The sequence below is a fragment of the Anthonomus grandis genome, chromosome 22 (genome assembly GCF_022605725.1).
Source record: "Anthonomus grandis grandis chromosome 22, icAntGran1.3, whole genome shotgun sequence".
Taxonomy (NCBI): Eukaryota; Metazoa; Arthropoda; class Insecta; order Coleoptera; family Curculionidae; genus Anthonomus; species Anthonomus grandis.
The window spans coordinates 37,285,524-37,305,529 of NC_065567.1; the positions used below are offsets into that span (position 1 = coordinate 37,285,524).

At 30.4% G+C, this 20,006-nt stretch overlaps 1 protein-coding gene across 1 annotated transcript in view; it reads left to right on the top strand.

Annotated features, from left to right (window-relative positions):
* The window catches only part of LOC126748164 (adenosylhomocysteinase-like 1), a 34,676-nt gene that overhangs the window by 4,411 nt on the left and 10,259 nt on the right, over positions 1-20,006 (top strand). The window contains exons 2-5 of the mRNA XM_050457202.1: positions 8,984-9,028; positions 16,728-16,812; positions 16,912-17,058; positions 17,117-17,289. Of these exons, the coding sequence (XP_050313159.1) occupies positions 8,984-9,028; positions 16,728-16,812; positions 16,912-17,058; positions 17,117-17,289 (450 nt within the window). The remainder of the gene's footprint in view (positions 1-8,983; positions 9,029-16,727; positions 16,813-16,911; positions 17,059-17,116; positions 17,290-20,006) is intronic.

Below are 20,006 nucleotides of genomic sequence, written 5' to 3' on the forward strand. Positions count from 1 at the left end.
CACATCTCGTGAGAGTAAAAAGAAATTTATTAATATGAAATAAAACTTAGTTGGGGCAAAAATACAAATGTGTTCCAACTAACTTAATGAACTATCTCGAATATTCCAACCAAAAATCATTTGAGTACATTGCAACCAGGTTTTGGAATAACTTGCCAAGAGAGGTCAAGACTTTTAAGCAGCAAAAGTTCTCATTGTATATTGTTGAATTGAGCCTGTGAAATATGCCTAAGTGTGCCTGGTGGTTACAAGTAATAATTGCATTAAATTTAAAACACTTAACTTTGAGTATCTGCACCATCCTCTGAGCATTTTTTTTCCCTTCGACTTGTTCTGCGCTTTGATACATATGATACGCGACCCCACTTTTTTTTAATTAAATATACTCATTAAACACACAATAATATATATATATATATATATATATATATATATAGTGAATGAATATATATATATATATAATATATATATAATATATATATTATATATATTATATATTATATATATATATATTATATATATATATATTATATATATATATATTATATATATATATATTATATATATTATATATTATATATATATATATTATATATATATATATTATATATATATATATATATATATATATATTATATTATATATATATATATTATATATATATATATTATATATATATATATATATATATATATATATATATATATATATATATATATATATATATATATATAATATATATATATATATATATATATATATATATATATATATATATATATATATATATATATATATATATATATATATATATATATATATATATATATATAATATATATATATATATATATATATATATATATATATATATATATTATATATATATATATATATATATATATATATATATTATATATATATATATATAATATATATATATATAATATATATATATATAATATATAATATATATAATATATATATTATATATATATATATATTCATTCACTATATATATATATATATATATATATATATATTATTGTGTGTTTAATGAGTATATTTAATTAAAAAAAAGTGGGGTCGCGTATCATATGTATCAAAGCGCAGAACAAGTCGAAGGGAAAAAAAATGCTCAGAGGATGGTGCAGATACTCAAAGTTAAGTGTTTTAAATTATGCCTTAGGGTTATTTTTGAATTTGAACCATAAGGGGACCAAATTACAGATGCATACTTAAGTAAGGAACGAACCAAAGAGTAATAAAGTAATAAAGTAATTTGAAACAATAAGGTGAAAGATATACACTATTTCTAGTAGTCCTATGGTTGGAACCTTTGGTGTTATGCTCAAATTACGAGATAGTTTTACCACTAACCAAAACTCTTTATTTTTAATCGCGACGCGTGTTTCGCTAACGATGTTAGCATTTTCGGGAGAAGATTAAAACTCTTAAAGTTTTAATCTGGGCATTCTAATAAAATTATTATTATCGATACACAATCAACAATAACAAACTCAGGTCAGTTGATACAGTTAAAGATTTAGTTGTTCTTTTCAATACCTAGCTAACCTTTTTACTGCACATTTTGGATATTATTAACAGGAGGTGATGCATAGTCTTGGTTTTAAGAACTCTACACTAGAAATAGTCAAATTACGAGACAGTTTTACCACTAACCAAAACTCTAAAAGTTTTAATCTTCTCCCGAAAATGCTAACATCGTTAGCGAAACACGTGTCGAGATAGAAATATAGTTATTTATCCTGACCAGCTGTGTGCGACCAGTCAAAAAACTATGACAAAATTCGACCAAAGTCTTACAAAGACCAATACCCCCAAAATTTCTAACCAGATGGTCATAAGCAAGGGCGTTTGAGAAGTCTGTATACACACTATCGACCTGTACAGACCTCAGCACAGATCAAATCATACTGGTAAGTCAACCAGTTAGTCACCATAGATCTACCCTGAGAAAAACCATACTCATCATCACTAAGTAATTGCCTACAGTACTATGAAAATTGTACAGAATAAGAATACAACCTACCAAATAGCAGACTGAATACACACACCTCTTAATTGGTGTTAAGAAGCTCACCTTCCAATAATGAGAAAATTTTCCTGATATTAAGCAAAGATTGAAAAGATGATGCAGAGGCTCATTACTCTCATTACTCAGAGTATACACAGTTTTTAAGAAAAACAGAAGGGATATCATCAGGGCCAAAAGAAGTTTTAATACATAAAACACACTACTTCTCTTTAGTGTATAATAAATTGAAAATTGCTGCCTCTTAGGGTGTTGTCTTAGGGCTTAAGAACATTGTCAAAGCAACGAAACTATTCAAAAAAACAATGGTACTCATCATTAAAAGAATTTTTGTTACAAGGACGTAAAATTTTATCAAAAATGTCCAATAAAGAAAAAGAGATACAATTTATATCCAGACTGTAATCAAACTTATAGTCAGGAGCGTTGCTGATATGTTGCCTATGTGGTTTCAAAATACCTAGCAAATAAGTTTACAATATCTTGACAATTTATTGATGTGTTTCCAAAATGAAGAAGGATCATGAGAAATTTCAATATTTAATTTTTCAATATATGACCTAAAATATTCATCACCAAGAGTTCTACATTTATTCCTCAAATTTGAAAAATTAAAATAATCCATAGGATCCTTACTATTTTTGGATTTTGTGTGAGCAATCTTTTTTTGAATCAGAAGATTCTGTAATTTTCTACTAAACCAAATGGGAAAGTTAGCATTGTAAAAAATGTTAAAGCATTTATTAATATCTTGCTGATTAAAAGCAGCATGCCCAATTCATGCTAGCAAGGTAATTATTAATGACAACAAAATCACAGTTTACATAATCATAATAATAAACATCATACTTAAGATCTAAATCAAAATTAATAGGAATACTATTTCATAAGCAGGATGATATATACATATACAAAAATATATACATATATATATATATATATATATATATATATATATATATATATATATATATATATATATATACTAAATTTTTACTTTCCTTTGATTAAATATTGGGTTTAATACCTGTTTATAAATGAATAAATAAATACATAAAGTTTCTTCAAAAATATAAAGAACAAATGAAGAAAAATAAAACTTAGGCGTAATAGTTATAAATTGGCATCTAAGTCAGGCATGCCAAAAATTACTAATACTATAAATAAAACATATAGATATATTTATGTAGGGAACAACATAATTATTTTTAAGTGCAACCTGAATATCACACACTAGAACTATAATAGATCATATGATTTGCTCTACCAATAAAAAAATGTAAATGTTGACTCCAATATTAGAGTTGAGGCTAATTTTTATCCAGTCATAGGAAAATTAATTTGAAGGTAACAGAATGTATTAAAAAATTTCAAACTAAAATATTTATTCAGCATTTGATCTTAGATATAAAGAAAACAAAAATATAAACAAAAAATTTCTACAACTATTTTCAAGACTTTTTAGATTGATCTTAGATGTATAAAAGAATCTACCATTTAAAAAAAATATTAAATGCCATCAAAATAGCAAGTCAATTATACCAGATTTAACATTTCTAATTAAGGAAAAATAATTAGCCTTTAAAAAAACATAGACGATTTTGCAAATTAAATAATAATTTGCATAATTTGAAATTCATAACACTTAATGTATATAAGTAATACAATCAAATCATCAAATAATCGTTATTTAAAAAAAAAGAGCTTATGCTGGAAAAACGAAAAATACGATGAAATAATATGTTTCTAAATATGTACTTGGGTAATGACTAGAAATTCGATGGAAATTATAAGTGAACCTAAAAAAATTGCAAAAACGAATAAATATTTTATGAAGATATGATCATGACTAAGGATATACAAAATCAAACTAGTAATTTAAAAGTAAATGTACAGATTACAAAGAAATAAATGTTATAATATTAAACCTGAAAAAAATGAGGCAACAGATCATGATAATATATAGATAAAGGCCATGGTTTTTCTTAGGGTAGATCTACAGTGACTAACTTGTTGTAACCTACCAGTATGATTTGATCTGTGCTGAGGTCTGTATAGGTTGACAGTGTGTATAGTGTATACAGACTTCTCAATAGCCTTTGATAGGGTTGGTCATGATCATCTGGTTAGGAAGTTTGGGCCTTGGACGTTTGAAGTAGTGAGACTTTGGTCCAATCTTGTCATACTTTTTTGATTGGTTGCACACAGTTAGTTAGATGATAAATATGTAATTATATTTCTAATGGTATTGAAGTATCTTTAGGTGGGCCTCAGGGTTCGCATTTTACCTCGCGTTTAAACTGTATAAACCCTTTAAGCCATATCATGATTTTGAGCTACTTGGATTAAGATAATATATCTGAGTGATGTAATAGCAATAGTCTGGAAGCAGTAGTCTGGTGTTCCTTACCAAGCTAACTTTTTTACCGCATATTTTGGATATTATTAATAGTAGTAAGTGTAGTCTTGGATTTATCACTACAAATAGTATACCTTAATGTTTAAAATTACTTTATTGCTCTTTGGTTCATTCTTTGCTTGAGTATGCATTTATAATTTGGTCCTCTTATTATGACGGTCATATTGAACACATTGTGGCTGTATACAGAAGATTCTTAAGATCCCTGCTTGTAGAGCTATTTTTCGTAATTATTCATCGACATATCATCGACTATAATGCTATCAGTATTCAGTTTGATATCCCTAATTTTGTAATCAGACGGCATAATTCTGATGCTTTAATATTTGATAAGAACTTGAATGGTTTATATCACTATCTTGGAAGCATTCCTTTTCACACCTGTCAAATGTTTTGTTGTTTATTTTTCTTTTACCTTCAACATTCTTTGCATAGTGTTAAGTTATTTTTGTATTATTACATTATATAGTAGGTTTTATTATCTACTATTATATTTATAAATTTTATCTCAAATTAGGATTTAAAACAAAACAAAATAACTATAGACCAATCATCTCATATATATCAATATGGATTTCTTAAAAATGGCAATACTCTACCTTTTCTTAAGGTGCCGCTATTGACCTACTTTTATATTTCAGCCGATTTATGTAAATGATAGTGAAATCATGATAGCACTTTTTTAAGATTTGTGGAAAGCTTTTGTGTGGTTAATCATAGTATCGTACTAAATAAATTAGGAAATAAGGGACGACAGTGCTCTTTTGTATTAGCACAACTGGTTAACAATAACTAAGTTGATTATAACTTAATCAAGTATACTCAATCATTGCGTCAAAATAGTCTTTGGACAAAACCAAATACATATTAATGCACTTAGTCTATTAATATGTATTTAGTTTTGTCTAATTATTAATAGACTTAGTCAATATATTATGTCAGTGGTACGGTGTATTTGACTAAACTAGATACTTGGCCTAGTAAGTTAAGATGGGACTCATCTAAACCACGTAAATAATATAAAATACTTGGTTCTTATACCTATATCAGCTAAGAATTAAATTTATTATTCTTACATCCTAACAGTACTAAGTACCTTATCCCAATTTTGTTCGCAGGTAAAATTAATTTTTAAGATTATTGATAAGCTACAAAGTAACAAGGTATGTCCAATCGCATCATTTTTAATTAAAAAATCTTTTCTGTTGGAAAACAGGTTTGGAATGAGTGTTTTTCATTTCTAAAGTGAGTAGTTGACCATAGTGATCTGATATGCCTGATATATAAACCTTGCATGCAATGTCATCCAAGGGATAGGTGAAAAACACATTCTCCACATGAGATGCACTGGTGCTCATTACCCATGTCATTTCATTTACATGTTGTGACAACCCATCATCAATCATGATTAGTACTGAAATGAAATCGATATTAAACTCGCCACATACAACCATAAATTTCTTTGGAGGGTACACATCACCCAGAACATTGCTGAGACTAGAAAGAAAAACATCTAAATTACCCTTTGGAAATCTATAGATACATATAATTATTGCAGATTTTGAGTTTAGCTGTATTTGTGTTATACAAAATTCACATTCCTTTTCAGTCGGTAAAATATCGCAATTAATAGACTGGCCCAAAATATTATTAGTAAAAATAGCTGTGCCACCCCCGCGAAATTGTCTTTTTCAAAGGGCGAAATTTTCCAGATAAACTTGTTCTATTTCATTTTCTTGGAGCCAGTGTTCGGTTGCACAAAAAATATTGGCCTTTAATTTATTGAGTAAAACTTCTAACTCAAGAATTTTGTTATTTATACTTTGGAGATTTTGATGAAATAGTGTAATAGATGTGTTACTTGACATTAACGTGTCTCGAATTTTGATGCCTCTCTAAAAAATTTCGCCCCCAGAGAAAAATCGAATTTTTGGGAAATCTACCCCTGCCGGCCAAAAGGATTCCCCATAAACAATGTCTTTTAAATCGGGATGCACCCCAACCATGAAGCAATCAAATCTGGTATTCTCCTTTTTGGTTTGGCATTGCTCTACCTCAATATCTTCCTGTTTAAGGTTGGCTTTTGTGCAAATATAATTTACAACTATCTGATCAGATATTGTGTCTTTAACTTTAGAGACGAATAGCCAGATTTTTTGTACTTGTTGCTTACATACTGTTATAAACTCAACTCTGGTACCAATGCAACCAATCTGAAATTGTGATTGTTGATCACCTTTCTTTGGGCCTGAGAAACTGTCATAAAGAGCTAATTGACTGGAGCGGACCTAAAAAATTTTCCAGATTAATCTGCTAACAGCTAAAATTAGATTGCATACTCCTTGTATGCAATCCAATTTTAGCTGTCAGTGTGGGACTAAATTGCACTATAATTAGAATAAAGCAAACAATAAAAAGTGTGGTGATTTCTATGATCACCATGTTGTATTGCTTTATTTAAATCTTCTCTGCCATACAAATCAAAAAAATGGCTAACTGCATTAAATTCAAGAAAATTAAGTCTTACTATTGCATTTTGCATTGATTCTTTTATGTATAGTAAATTTTGCATTGATATTTTTAATATACAATACTTGTTTTGGTGAAATTAAAAGAATCACTAGTCGGGAGGATATTAAAACTAAACTTTTAAAAACTAACATGTAAAATTTCATAACAAATCCATTGAGGTAAAAAACTCATTTTGACAAAAATATTACATAACCAGTTTTATGCTTTGGACCGTAGATCTCCACTATGGGACATCTGTCTGGCAGTCTTATTCAGGTGTTGTTTATCACTCAAGATAAATAAAGCTATTTGGTATATTTTTAATTTTCTGACCCCTGTATTTTTTAAGTTGCCTTTTTATTGATGAACAAACTCTTACCTTGCTTGTACATTCATAAGACTGCTTGCATTATTTTAAATAAAGATACATATGGTGCTTAACCTAAAAAAATAAGATATCCAAGCAAAATAAAATAAGTAATGTTTAATGAACTGGCAAACACAGTACTCCCTTAATAAGATTTTTGGCACACAGGTGGCATTTGTAGTACATTTTTAATTTTTGCACTTACATGTTCTGGTTTACAGGATTTTATAAGTTTATAGTTTATCTAGCATTTTTTTCGATTTTAGCTATTTATTTATGTTCAATTCATTTCTATATTGTAATAAACTTTTTATATTTTGCGCGTGCTATAGTGCATATAGGTATTTTTTAAGAATAAGAGTTGTTGAAAATCCCCATTGTGTGAAATTGCTGAGAAGTAGATCAAAAGAACCGATCGATATCATGACCGAAAATACCGGCTAATAAAATTCTCATTAGATGTGCTTCCACTAATATTCTATTTTGCGGTTTATTTGTCAAAGATGTCGCTCAAAGGCTCCGCCAGCGGCACCTTTTATAATAAAAGAAACCGCAGAACAGACTATGGTCGACGGCAACTATAATCGTATATTATTAATAATTATTCCAAAGTTATTTAATATATAATAGTTATATACGTAAGTGGTTGGAAGACTGGAAGAAAGTGGCTGAATCCTGCATGAAGAAGAGCACGAATCCATGAGTTCGTTTTATTGCAAAAAACACTACCTATATGTGTGGAATAAGATATTCAGCAATAATAACAAATAAAATTTCAATTTGAGTGATCACATACATATATTGCATGCAATCTGCTTAAATTTGCTTCTATGCATGATTAAAGTCATTAAAGGTGGTTCTATATCTTTGTTTGAAAATCAAAAACCAATTATTTCTCTTTCACTGCAAAGATAATGCTTTATGGAATCTGGAAAGTAATAGTTTGGACAATCCTTACCCTGAATGAGTAACAGGTATTCCTATATTGATAAGAATGAAACATGTTACTGCATTTAGGACGAAGAAAATTTGACCACATGGATAAGATATATACATAAGTTTTGTTTTTTATGAAAAAATTGGTTACAAATGCAATGTCAGAATCTACCTTCATTTAATACTAACACTAAACAGAAACAACAAATATTTTATGATATTCTATGAGTCAGAGATTCCTGTAAACTCATGAATAGTTCTCATGTTAGAAATGTTTAACTTTTTTCGTAGTTATGCTAAAAAAGTTTTCTGAAGTAGAAAAATCTGAAATTTCAGTGTAATGGATTTATCAGTTTTTGTATATTTCTTCCACATTTATTACTTCTCTGTTCAACTCTACTCTGTTAATCTAGTTCATGGTAGGTGTTAAGCTAGTAAGGTTTTACAGAAACATTTCAAAGCGACAATTTTCAGGTATCATTTCTTGGAGAACAGCAAGCTAAAAAACTACAGGAGTCTAATAGCAATAATTATTTATCGCAATATTTGCCATCCTGTATGTTTTTTACTTATTATATAATTGAAATATATTGTATATTATTCAATAAATGTTTGATACCGGTTTTTTTGCAATACATTGCACTTAAACCAAAAAAATGTGTTATATGTATAATTTAAATAATATTTATTTCTAGGGCTTGGAGGGGAGTAATGCTTTCGTCTGTCAAAGATCTAAGTCGGTAAGATATACATGTTTTATGTATATGCCTCACCTTCTTCAGGTCATTTCTTTGCAGTTAACTTTTGCTTGAACTTTTACTCACATAATCCTTTTAAATATCTAAGGCTCTTTTGATTTTTAACATTTCTAACAATTTAATTTAAAAATGATTAGGAAGCTAAAAAAATGCATGTTACGCTTATTTCTTTTCTTAATTCGGTCTGGCTCACTGATAAATGACTTTTATTTAGCATTTTTTCTTATTGTTTGTACAAAGGGAACTAGATATTTGCCTTTGTTTTCAATAAATTAGTTATGTCATATTCAAAATAAAGTAAATAAGGATTCATTTTGCCTTAGTTTTATTTTTCGTATTATTTATGTTACCTTTTAATATATGATATTGCAAAATATTTTTTTTGTTATAATTTTACTGCAGCCAGATGTAGATATGTCCATAACATATACACATTCGGTGATATCCTAGCGCGGTGGTTCTTGCTCAATGTGATATTGCTAAAGTAGACTTTGATAAATCATTTTCTGGTAACTTATGAGAGTTTTATTGCACATTCTCTTGTGGGCAGATCTGTATAGATCATGTATATTTGCAAATTTAAGTAACTCTCTAAAATTAATAGATCAACCTATATGACTATATACCTGTTTTAGTTACGGTACTGATCCTGATTTGAGTGGACTAGAATTCTCCTGTTGATTGATCAATTAAAGTACTGCATTTTTTGCTCATCAGCTTGTAGAAATTGTTAATTAACTCTTAACTTCCGTTAGTCTTTGGCAGATATTTTTTAGTCCTATGGTTGGAACCTTTGGTGTGATGCTCAAATTACGAGACAGTTTTACCACTAACCAAAACTCTTTATTTTTACTCTCGACACGTGTTTCGCTAACGATGTTAGCATCTTCGGGAGAAGATTAAAACTGAACTCTTTAAAATCTAAATAACTTAAATAAAATAAAATAAAGGTGTTACAAAAATTGTTCCAGTTAGTATATACAACAAATAAACAAGCTAAAAATAGCCAGTAATAAAAAAAACACAGGTAAAACCATCACCAGAGTGAAGGGTCATAAAATATACATTATAACAAATTTTAGTTTCTTAAAACAATAAAATTATAGTGTTATACTAAAAAAATTATAGACGAATACATTGAAACAAAGATAATAAAATTAAATTTGAAAGATGTGAATTACAAACCTATTTAATAATTTGTATTAAAATACTTTTAATAACTTTTTTAACAAAAAAGCTTTAGTAGAGCGCCTAAATTCCAAGCTGTTGTTACTTTGGCGTATGGATAAGGCTAGATGATTGAAAATTTTCTTTTTATTGTACACCACTGATTTTTTTACTTTTTCAGACCGGGGGATTGGCAATCTGATATAAGAGGCATGCCGGGTATTATAACCTATATTCTCCACATTTAGTTCACCCAAGAGTGCGCTATTATGTTTTTTAAAAATCAGGCACTGATTCCAAAATAAAAATACAATACAAAGTAAGAATTTTGTCTCTAACAAATAAAGGACGACAAATCTCTCGAGGACTGACCCTAAATAAACATTTATAGCCCTCTTTTGCAACATAAATACCTTATTAAAGACATACTGAGAATATGATCCCCAAAAACAAATACCATAACGAAGATGGGATTCAACTAAAGAAAAATATGAAGTTCTAGCCATTGAGCTGTTTAAATTATTCACAATGACACAAAGAGCATAACAGCCAGAGGTAAGTTTACATCAATAAATGCCCTCATGAACAATAGTTCTACTGAAAGACATTTAAATGCTAGTTACATATAGATAAAAAAATATATAAAAATAAATAAAAACACACAGATCAAAATTGAGATTTCAGATATTCTTCACTACTATAAAATACATTTCTTACTAGAATTTCTTTAACTTTACTTTTAAATTGAGCTGTGGGAGGATCTTTTATGTTACATGGCAATTTGTTGTAAAATTTGATTGCCCAATACCCGGATCCAGTCTGACACCTCCTCAGCCTCCAATAGGCCGGAACAAGATCGCACCTGTGCCTAGTGTTATGACTGTGCACACTTTTATGGGTCTCAAAGTGCTCCCCATGCCTCTTAACAAACATAAGGTGCCCAAGGATATACAGTGAGGGTACAGTAAGAATTCCCAGGGTCAGTCGTCAATCTACAGTCGTCCCTAAACCCAAGGCCTGCAAGAACTCTTACAGCCTTACATTGCAAACCAAATGCTCTTGACATCTGGCCGAATGCCCCCAGACCAAGATTGCATATGTCAGACGAGAGTGAAAAATGGTATAATAGGCTATTCTTAAGACGTCGTGTGAAACGCTCGATGCTAGGTTTCTGAGCTTATATAGGCTCTCTGACAGGTTTTTAAGCAGATAGTCAATATGTTGACCTCACTGAAGTTTGGGGTTCAAGTGTACCCCTAGGAACTTCACACTAGTAACATCCGCGTTTCCAGCCTGGGTGTCTCTAAGAGCAAAGACAGCCCTGCCGGTGTTTGTCTCGTTGAGCAGGGGCCTGTTGGCACAGAACCACGCTTTGGTGTTCGACTGTGCAGACCTGGAACTTCTAAGAGAGTCCGCAAGTCTGTCAGCTGCAAAGGAGACCGTAGTGTCATCGGCGAAGCGTGTGTATGTAGCCATTGATTCAATGCTTGCAAGGTCGTTAATATAAATTAGAAATAGTATGGGTCCAAGGACAGAGCCCTGAGGAACACTAATATTAATAACACTCTCCCCCCGACAACACCCCAGACACCTTCACAGATTGTAGCCTGTTCCTGAGATATAACTGGATTAACTTGACAGTCTGTGGATAGAAGTTGTACCTCTGTAGTTTTTTCAGGAGTATACCATGGTCCACACAATCAAACGCCTTACTTAAGTCTTAAAACATAACAGTGCTGAATTGCATACCATGATAGGATTCCAAATATAGTGCTTATATGATTCTCAAATTTTAACCCAGAATCAATATACAACCCACATTTTGCAGTATACAATATACATTTTTTGCAATATACAACACACAATTTGCTCACATTAGCAGGCAATACTATATTATTACTTAAAAAGACATCATTAAATGCACATTTGAATTTTCAAATATTTGTTTTAGAAATATTAAAGAACAGCTTATTAGCATCACCATCTTTCTACCTTACATAAATCCGTCCGAATATTTGCCCCAAGCTGCTGACAATTCTTATTTTGCCAAAGAATGCTGGTATCGTCTGCAAAGATGGTAAAATGGCCATCTTTATGAAATATGAGGCAAATCATTAACATAGATTAAGAATAAGAGAGGTCCCAAAACTGATCCTTGAGGGACACCTATGCTAGTCTTCATTTCATTGGAGCTTTGGCCCTGAAAGTTACCAGTCTGCACTCTTCCCATCAAATATGAGTGGAACCACTCCAAGACCATTCTCCTAAATCCATAAGCCTTCAATTTACTCAACAGTATACCGCGGCTGACGCAGTCAAAGACTTTAGACAAGTCACAGAAAACTGCGGCAGCACAATCAACATTGTTTAGTCCAAAAAACTGAAAATAGCATCAGTCGTGCCTGAAAGCTAAACTGTACACTTATAAAGTCGTACATATTTAAAAATGTAAGGACCCTATTTTTAATAAGTTTTTCCACAATTTTTGACAAAGTTGGTAGAAGAGATATTGGTCGAAAGCTTGAAGGATTATTTGCATCTTCACCTTTGTATAAAGGGCTAACACAAGCTTTTTTTAAACAAGAAGGGAAGGTACCTGTTAAAAATGAAGTATTAATAGCTTCGGCCAAAACCTCCAAAGCTGTGTCTGGGAGAGCTAACAGCACTCTCAATGAGATATCATCATACCCAGAAGAATTTTTATTTTTAATTTGTCCAAATAATTCCTGAATTTCTAATGATGAAACCAAAAAGGAGCAAAAAAGAAGGCATCCGAAACAGACAAATCATCCAAGTATTCCCAGAAATCCACATGATCAGTGCAAGCATCATAATTCATAATATGTCCAATATTGCAGTAGAACTCGTTTATCTGGCTAGCGTCAAGGATTGAAGTCTGAGAGGGTTTTGCCTCTTAATTTGTTGACTATTTTCCAGGACTCCTTTGATCTATTTTTTGAATTTAAAATACTCTGTTGATAGTAATTATATTTGGCAGATTTTATGACTTTCCTATAAGTTTTCCGATATTTATTATAAAATGATATAAACTGTACATTTTGAGAGAAATACTTTCTTATATAATGTAATGCCTTCATATTTTTACTGGATGGCATTTTCCCAATGGGTCTCCATACAAATTAAACTGAATCTTTCAAAATTCCTTTTGGAAAATATACGACCCACCCTTTTTCGAAGTTTACCTTGACCATAATGTTCAAGTGGCAATGATGCAACAACAGCCTCATGATCTGATAATCCAGCATTTACCGTATTGCATTTCACACTTTCAGTATCAAAAGACGTACATACATAATCTAGAACCGAACAGGAAAAGGTAGAGAATCTAGTAGGTTCATCAACATGCATAAAAGAATTTAACAAATTAGTTAATGATTGCACATTGGGATCTAACTTATTTGAGTAATTAATATTGAAGTCTCCTGTTAATAATATTATTGAATTAACTAAGAATTCACTCAACAAAACTTCAGATTCTCTAAAAACATTTGTGGATGGTGACCTATACATTACATAAACCTTTACTTTTACACAATTATTAAATTTATTAAAATATTTATTAAATTACATAAACCTTAATTATTTCAAAAAACACAACAGAAAATTTACAAACACTTTATCCTGTAACGAAAAATTAAAGCTGTTAATTTTTTCATTTTTAAGTCTATTAAGTAAAGATTGTGCCACCATAATTAAAGTACCACCATTAATTGTACTTAGTCTATCAAATCTAGCTACTAATACATAATTTGTCATATACAAAGGCTCAAGGGATCGTAACCAATGCTCAACTAAAGTCACAATACCAGGAAAATTAAGTGATTCGAGAAATATAAATAGTCAATCAATCAAATCAATTTGGGTCGTACAGACGGAATGTTTAAAAGAGCTATGGTGGTATTTCTATTAGCTTCTGTATATAAAAATTTTCTTTATTCAGTTGCTTGTCCTCTATTCTGAAGTCTACCTGACCCTCAGTTTGCCCTCCACACGGTTATTGATTTGGCTATAAAAAGGCATTGTCCAGTTATATTTTTAGAGCCAGAAGTGACAGTCATGAGTTCATCCTGGAGGCATGGTCCTGTGCTCAGATTCTGCTTGCCCAAGAGCAATTGAATTTCACTCTTAAGCAGACTAACCTTTTTAGCATAACAGTCATTATCTGCTGTGAGTGTTTCTATAGAGACCATTAAATTTTTTCTTAGATCCTCAAGCTCATGTAATTGATGTTGTAAATCAGAGTTTAAATTTAGAGCCTCTGAGGAGGACGTATGTGGGCTAGATGACTGGTCAAGTTTTGGCTGGCTGACAGAATCAGTATGACAAGTTACTGTTTGGGTAGAGGTGGAGGTGGTTTCGCATAACATATAAGAATGTGAGCATACGACTGTAGACTTGGGTGTAGTTTGAGTGGTAAACTTGAAAATCTGTTCATGTAATTTACTCATTTCCTTAATAGAGGATTTCTAGAACATAAATTGTGGACACCATCCTTCTCAGATAAGTCATCTATTTCTTTCTAAAGGCTTTTTATTGTTCTCAATTGATTAGCAATCTCATTCTCCAGTAAAGATCTCTCAAGCTCAGAATCGGCCAGTTTCTGTTGAAGAGCAGTCATTTCCCTGGTTTTTTTCTCCAAAACCTCAATTAGCTTTTTCTCTGGAAAGATAATATCTGCTTCAAAATCCTCTGTCATGCGCCGTTGTTTTTGGCATACAGATTTCATTTTAGTGATTTCCTGCTTAAGTTGCTCGATATTATTATTAAGTTCAACTATTTATGTGTCTTTTTCTTCTAATACTTTTTCGTATTCTTCACACTTCAGCCCCAGTTCAGCCTTTAAAGCACGGTTAAACTGTTTTTAAACTTTTTTTTTAAAGATTTTCCGGCTCACTCAAGAAAATGCTCAGCCTACAATCAGAGCTATTGTTCCCTATACAATCTTGGGAACACAGTACTTTTTGCTGTCCCAACTTTATATGTAATTTAAAATCTCTGTTAAGACAGCTCTAATGAAAAAGGTTGCTACAACTAATACAAATATAATAAGCATACTGCTTTGTTGCACATCTAAATTTAGATTTATCCATCCTCATAGAAAAATTAAATCAAATATAAAAAAAAAACTTACTCGAAGATAAAAAGGTTCGAGATTCTGCAATTTTGTCCTAATATCCTAGTATATACAAATAATAAAACCTATGTATGCTAAAGCTCTACACTAAAAATAAAATATAAATATCAACATCAGCAGGTAAATCCAAACAAACAATAAATAAATGCCTTATTCAGTTTATATACTTTTAATCATTAAAACCCAAAAATGTACTAAATTCCTAAATGTGGGACACAAGAGAGAACAATAGAGGTTAAATAAAATATTGTAAATATTGGTCACAGCTGTACTGCAGACATGGTAATGGAAATTCCTTTCTGTAGGGTTAATGCTTGGGAAAACTATTATCTTTGTCTTGTAGTTAACTTGTACACAGTTTTCCACACATGGTGATAAACACTTAACTCAAACTATTGATTTAAACTATAGAAAAATTAGGAAATTAACAGAGCTCGAACTACATGCGTATTTGCGCGGCGTTCGTTATCTTAAAAAAAAGTTTAGTTTTAATCTTCTCCCGACGATGTTAGCGTTAGCGAGATACGTGTCGAGAGTAAAAATAAAGAGTTTTGGTTAGTGGTAAAACTGTCTCGTTATTTGAGATATTTTTTACTTTTAATAAACAGGCGCTTACTTAATAACTTGACACAAATGATGAAGTGTTAAATAAGCTGGCCTCATTTTTTGTTAATTTACAAAGCAATTAATGCTTGTTAAGTGAATATATAGAGCCTTGTAAAAAATAATTTATTAATGCTTTTCGTCAGAAAGATCAACTGAAAGAAGGTAAGTATTGAAATATATTTTAAAGTTTTGCAATTACAAATGTTCTTTCAAGAAAACTATTATTATACTACAACTTTCAAATTATACAAATCCATACGCATTTTCTTGTTTAGTATTGAGTTATTACTCAACAGATTTTAAATTAAACGATGCTAGTATTTTTATGGTTGGTATTATTTAATCACGTTAATGTTATATAAAATGCATGACTTTCTATTATAGAAATAAAAATGCACATACATACAGATGTTCAGATCTAGGTGCAACTTTATAATAAGGTAAATGAACCTGTTAAAATGTATAGAATAATATAATGATTTGTAATTATGTATGGATTGATAATAAATTTAAAAAAAAATGGCATTTCCAATAACATAGTTTTATTAATTACAAATTTTTTGACTTGTCATCTAATTTAGGTAATTTACGTCATGTTTTTGAGTTAAAAATCCATTCAAGCTAATAAACTAATGGTCACATAAAAATAATCACTTTAAAATATATTTTTGCAAAACTTTTAAATGTATTGTAGTGGTTTGTATATTTTCTATCTAGGTACCATTCTATAATAATTCTTGTTCTGATTTTCAGGAAACAAAAACCAGTGCTCTAAAAAAATCAAGTAGATATCGAAGTCGCTCTTTATCCGCCAGTTCCACTGATTCTTACAGTTCTGGTAATTAACTATATTTTAAATAAATTTATATTTTGTAACGAAAAAAATTTCTAAATTAATTTCAACTTATAAAGTTATAAACAACATTATTCATTTCAGCTTCTTGTACTGGAAGCTCAAGTGACGACGATGACGTGTCGCCAAGAGAGAAAACACAGTCAAATTCCACCGGCCATTCAGACTTTTGTGTTAGAAATATTAGCCAACATGCCTTTGGAAGACGTGAGATAGAGATTGCAGAACAAGGTAAAACATTTATATATTATAATAAAATTAAGTTTTGCTAATTTGATTTTTATCTTAGAAATGCCAGGTATAATGGCTTTAAGGAAAAGAGCCGCAGACGATAAGCCCCTAAAAAACGCAAAGATTGTAGGGTGTACACACATCAATGCTCAAACTGCCGTATTAATTGAAACATTAGCTGCATTAGGAGCCAGTTTACGTTGGGCCGCTTGCAATATATACTCTACTCAGGTATTTATAATTTACAAACTACTGTACTGACTTCTAGCAAAAATAATGTAGCAAAACACATAATATGCATCATACGCAGTATTCTAATCTGAAACTATAATCCTAAATACTTCTTTATCAGAATCTTAAGCTATGTTGCGGTAGTACATTTCGTTCCGTTTTGAATATTTACCAAATGAAATTACAAAATTTAGAAGCAAATCCAATAGAGATTTGCCCCTTTTTGAAATTTCAGCTTAAAAAATAGTGAAGATAAATGAGTACACTAAATGCAAAACTCGACATTTGCAATAGAAGCAATTTTTTAGGAAGCGCAAAATCTGTAAAAAAAATATTTTTAGTTTTATGTAGTTATGTTGTTACTTTTTACATCATTACTTATTTATAAATAAGAAAAAAGGAAATAATGTTTGAAAATACACAGTTTTGCATTTATTATTTGCAAATACCAAGTTTTGCATTGAAAGTAAAGAATAATAATACCAAAAAATGTTTTGTGAAGAAGTTTATTAAAGAAAACAACACAAATTCTAAATAATTTTTAAGAACAAAATTTATTTCTCTAAATTCCTATTTTTTAGAAAAATGCAAAAAAGTACCAAGTCCTTAAACAGGTTAGATCCTAAGTCCTTCATATTCTTCAATGACCACATTATTATCATTTTCATTTTCTTCATTTTGTTGGTCTTCTTCAGCTCCTCTCTGTAGGTAATTATGAACTGCGTTCTGAAGATCCTTGTAAAATTCCAATTCTGGATTGCTAGCCCAGTCCAATCCAAAATGACTCTTTAGTAAATTAAAAATAGAGGACTTATCTCCTTTTAAGCAATGCACTCCAGTAGGAATTTGTTCAGGCTTTAAACGAGAAAAGGTTTTTCCTCTCTTTACAACTGACTTAAACACACCCAAATCAGATTTATAGAGCACTTCTCCTCTTAATAGAGTGCTATTACCTTGTCGTATAAATACGAAGCGTTTACTTTCATTAAATTTAAAGTGCCATTGGGCAGGCTTTTTTATTACTTGGTACACTGCGTTTTTCCAATCAAGAATTGTCCAGTCTTGACTTAGCCTAAGAACCCTTGAATGATTTTGAATAATCTGCTCATATTCATGGCAATTGATTATCACACTTTTTTTTTTAAATTTCGCGTTCGATCAACCCAAAAACCGTATCTGGGGGAATGAATGAATGGCCAACTATTGGAAATGTAAACTCGATAGTTTCAATGGTTTTTGGTGCCTCATAACAGAGCCAGTATGCTAGCATCCCATGACGGTGCTATTTTTATTTTGTCCCCCACATCCATCGGCAAAAAGTAAAATTTTGTTTGTAGTTTCTCTAAAATCAGAATTTTTCAGCGTAGTATGTATAGCTGAGGCAATAGCATTGGAATTTTTACAATATTCAGTTTCTAGCCAGACAAAGGATAACACTGTATCTTGAGAAAGTTTTGTTGAAGAGCTGCCACAAACTACAGTAAAATTATAAAAGTTTATTTGTTGAGAAAAGTATGCACTTTGATCTGCCAATTTAGGCAAAGCCAAATTTTTTTGGCAATCAAAAGAAAAAAGCTGTACATCTTCTCTGTCTAATTTTAAACACTTATAAAATGCTTTGCTTTTCAACTTATGGACACGTTGTTCGCAAATTATCTGAGCTTTGTTATTAGTTCACTTTCAACTTCTCTTCAAACTGAATACAAGTGGAACACAAATCAGTCATGGGGGTACCAAAGCTTAGATTATAATTTTTATTCGCATATCTTCTAAAAAAAAAAAACACAATTTTATGGCCAAATTAGGATTTGTTTACAAAACATTTTGTATGATTTTCGAATATTTAATTCACAGGGCAGAAACACACGAGTAGTTCAATTTCTTTGATAATGACTTATTTTGCATTTCAAATTTTCAATGAATTGCTTAATTAAATCCTTAAGATGGTCATTTTTGTTTTTAACCCTATCACCACCACGTCGCTCTTTTGGCAACTCATTAGAAAGCAAATAATTTCTTACATTTCTTTCCAACCTGTCTCCACTAAAACGGGTTATTCCGAGAAAAGCTTTTTTACCAACTCTAAATTTTTCCTTAGTTATTGTTGGAACAAAATATTTTATGGAAAGTCCATGATGATTTCTTAATGATTTGAACCCTCACAAAATTGTAGCACAAACATGTCTTGTTTTACCTTGTCAACATTTGAATATAACGCCTTGTGGAAGCTTTTAAATGTCTCTCATGCTTAGTTTCCGACATAAAAAACACTGGTTTTTTATTGTGAGCACATTTCGGGTATTGAGGCAAATCATGTGGCTTATGTCTGAAATTAAAAAAAAAAAAAACTATAATAATTTGTAAAATTTAATTTTTCCTGGATACTTATTGTTATGCAGGTTTAAACAATACATATTATTATAAACATTGCATTTACCTTTCAATTTGCATCTTCCTTCTTTTCCAGTTCTCCTTATTTATTTCGCGTTTTCTCCCTTTTCGTTTTTTACATGGTTGTACTGTATCCATTCCTACAGTAGTAGATACTTTTTTCGAAACTAATATTAACAAATTAAAATTTTAACGGCTTAAAACTGCGAGACGATGTTTATACTATCAAGTACAGTAACAAACTAAAAATAAAAATAATGAAATTATAACACGTGGTATGCGGCCGTTACAAGTGTTTCTAGCGCTCTTATTGGTTAATTGAAAAT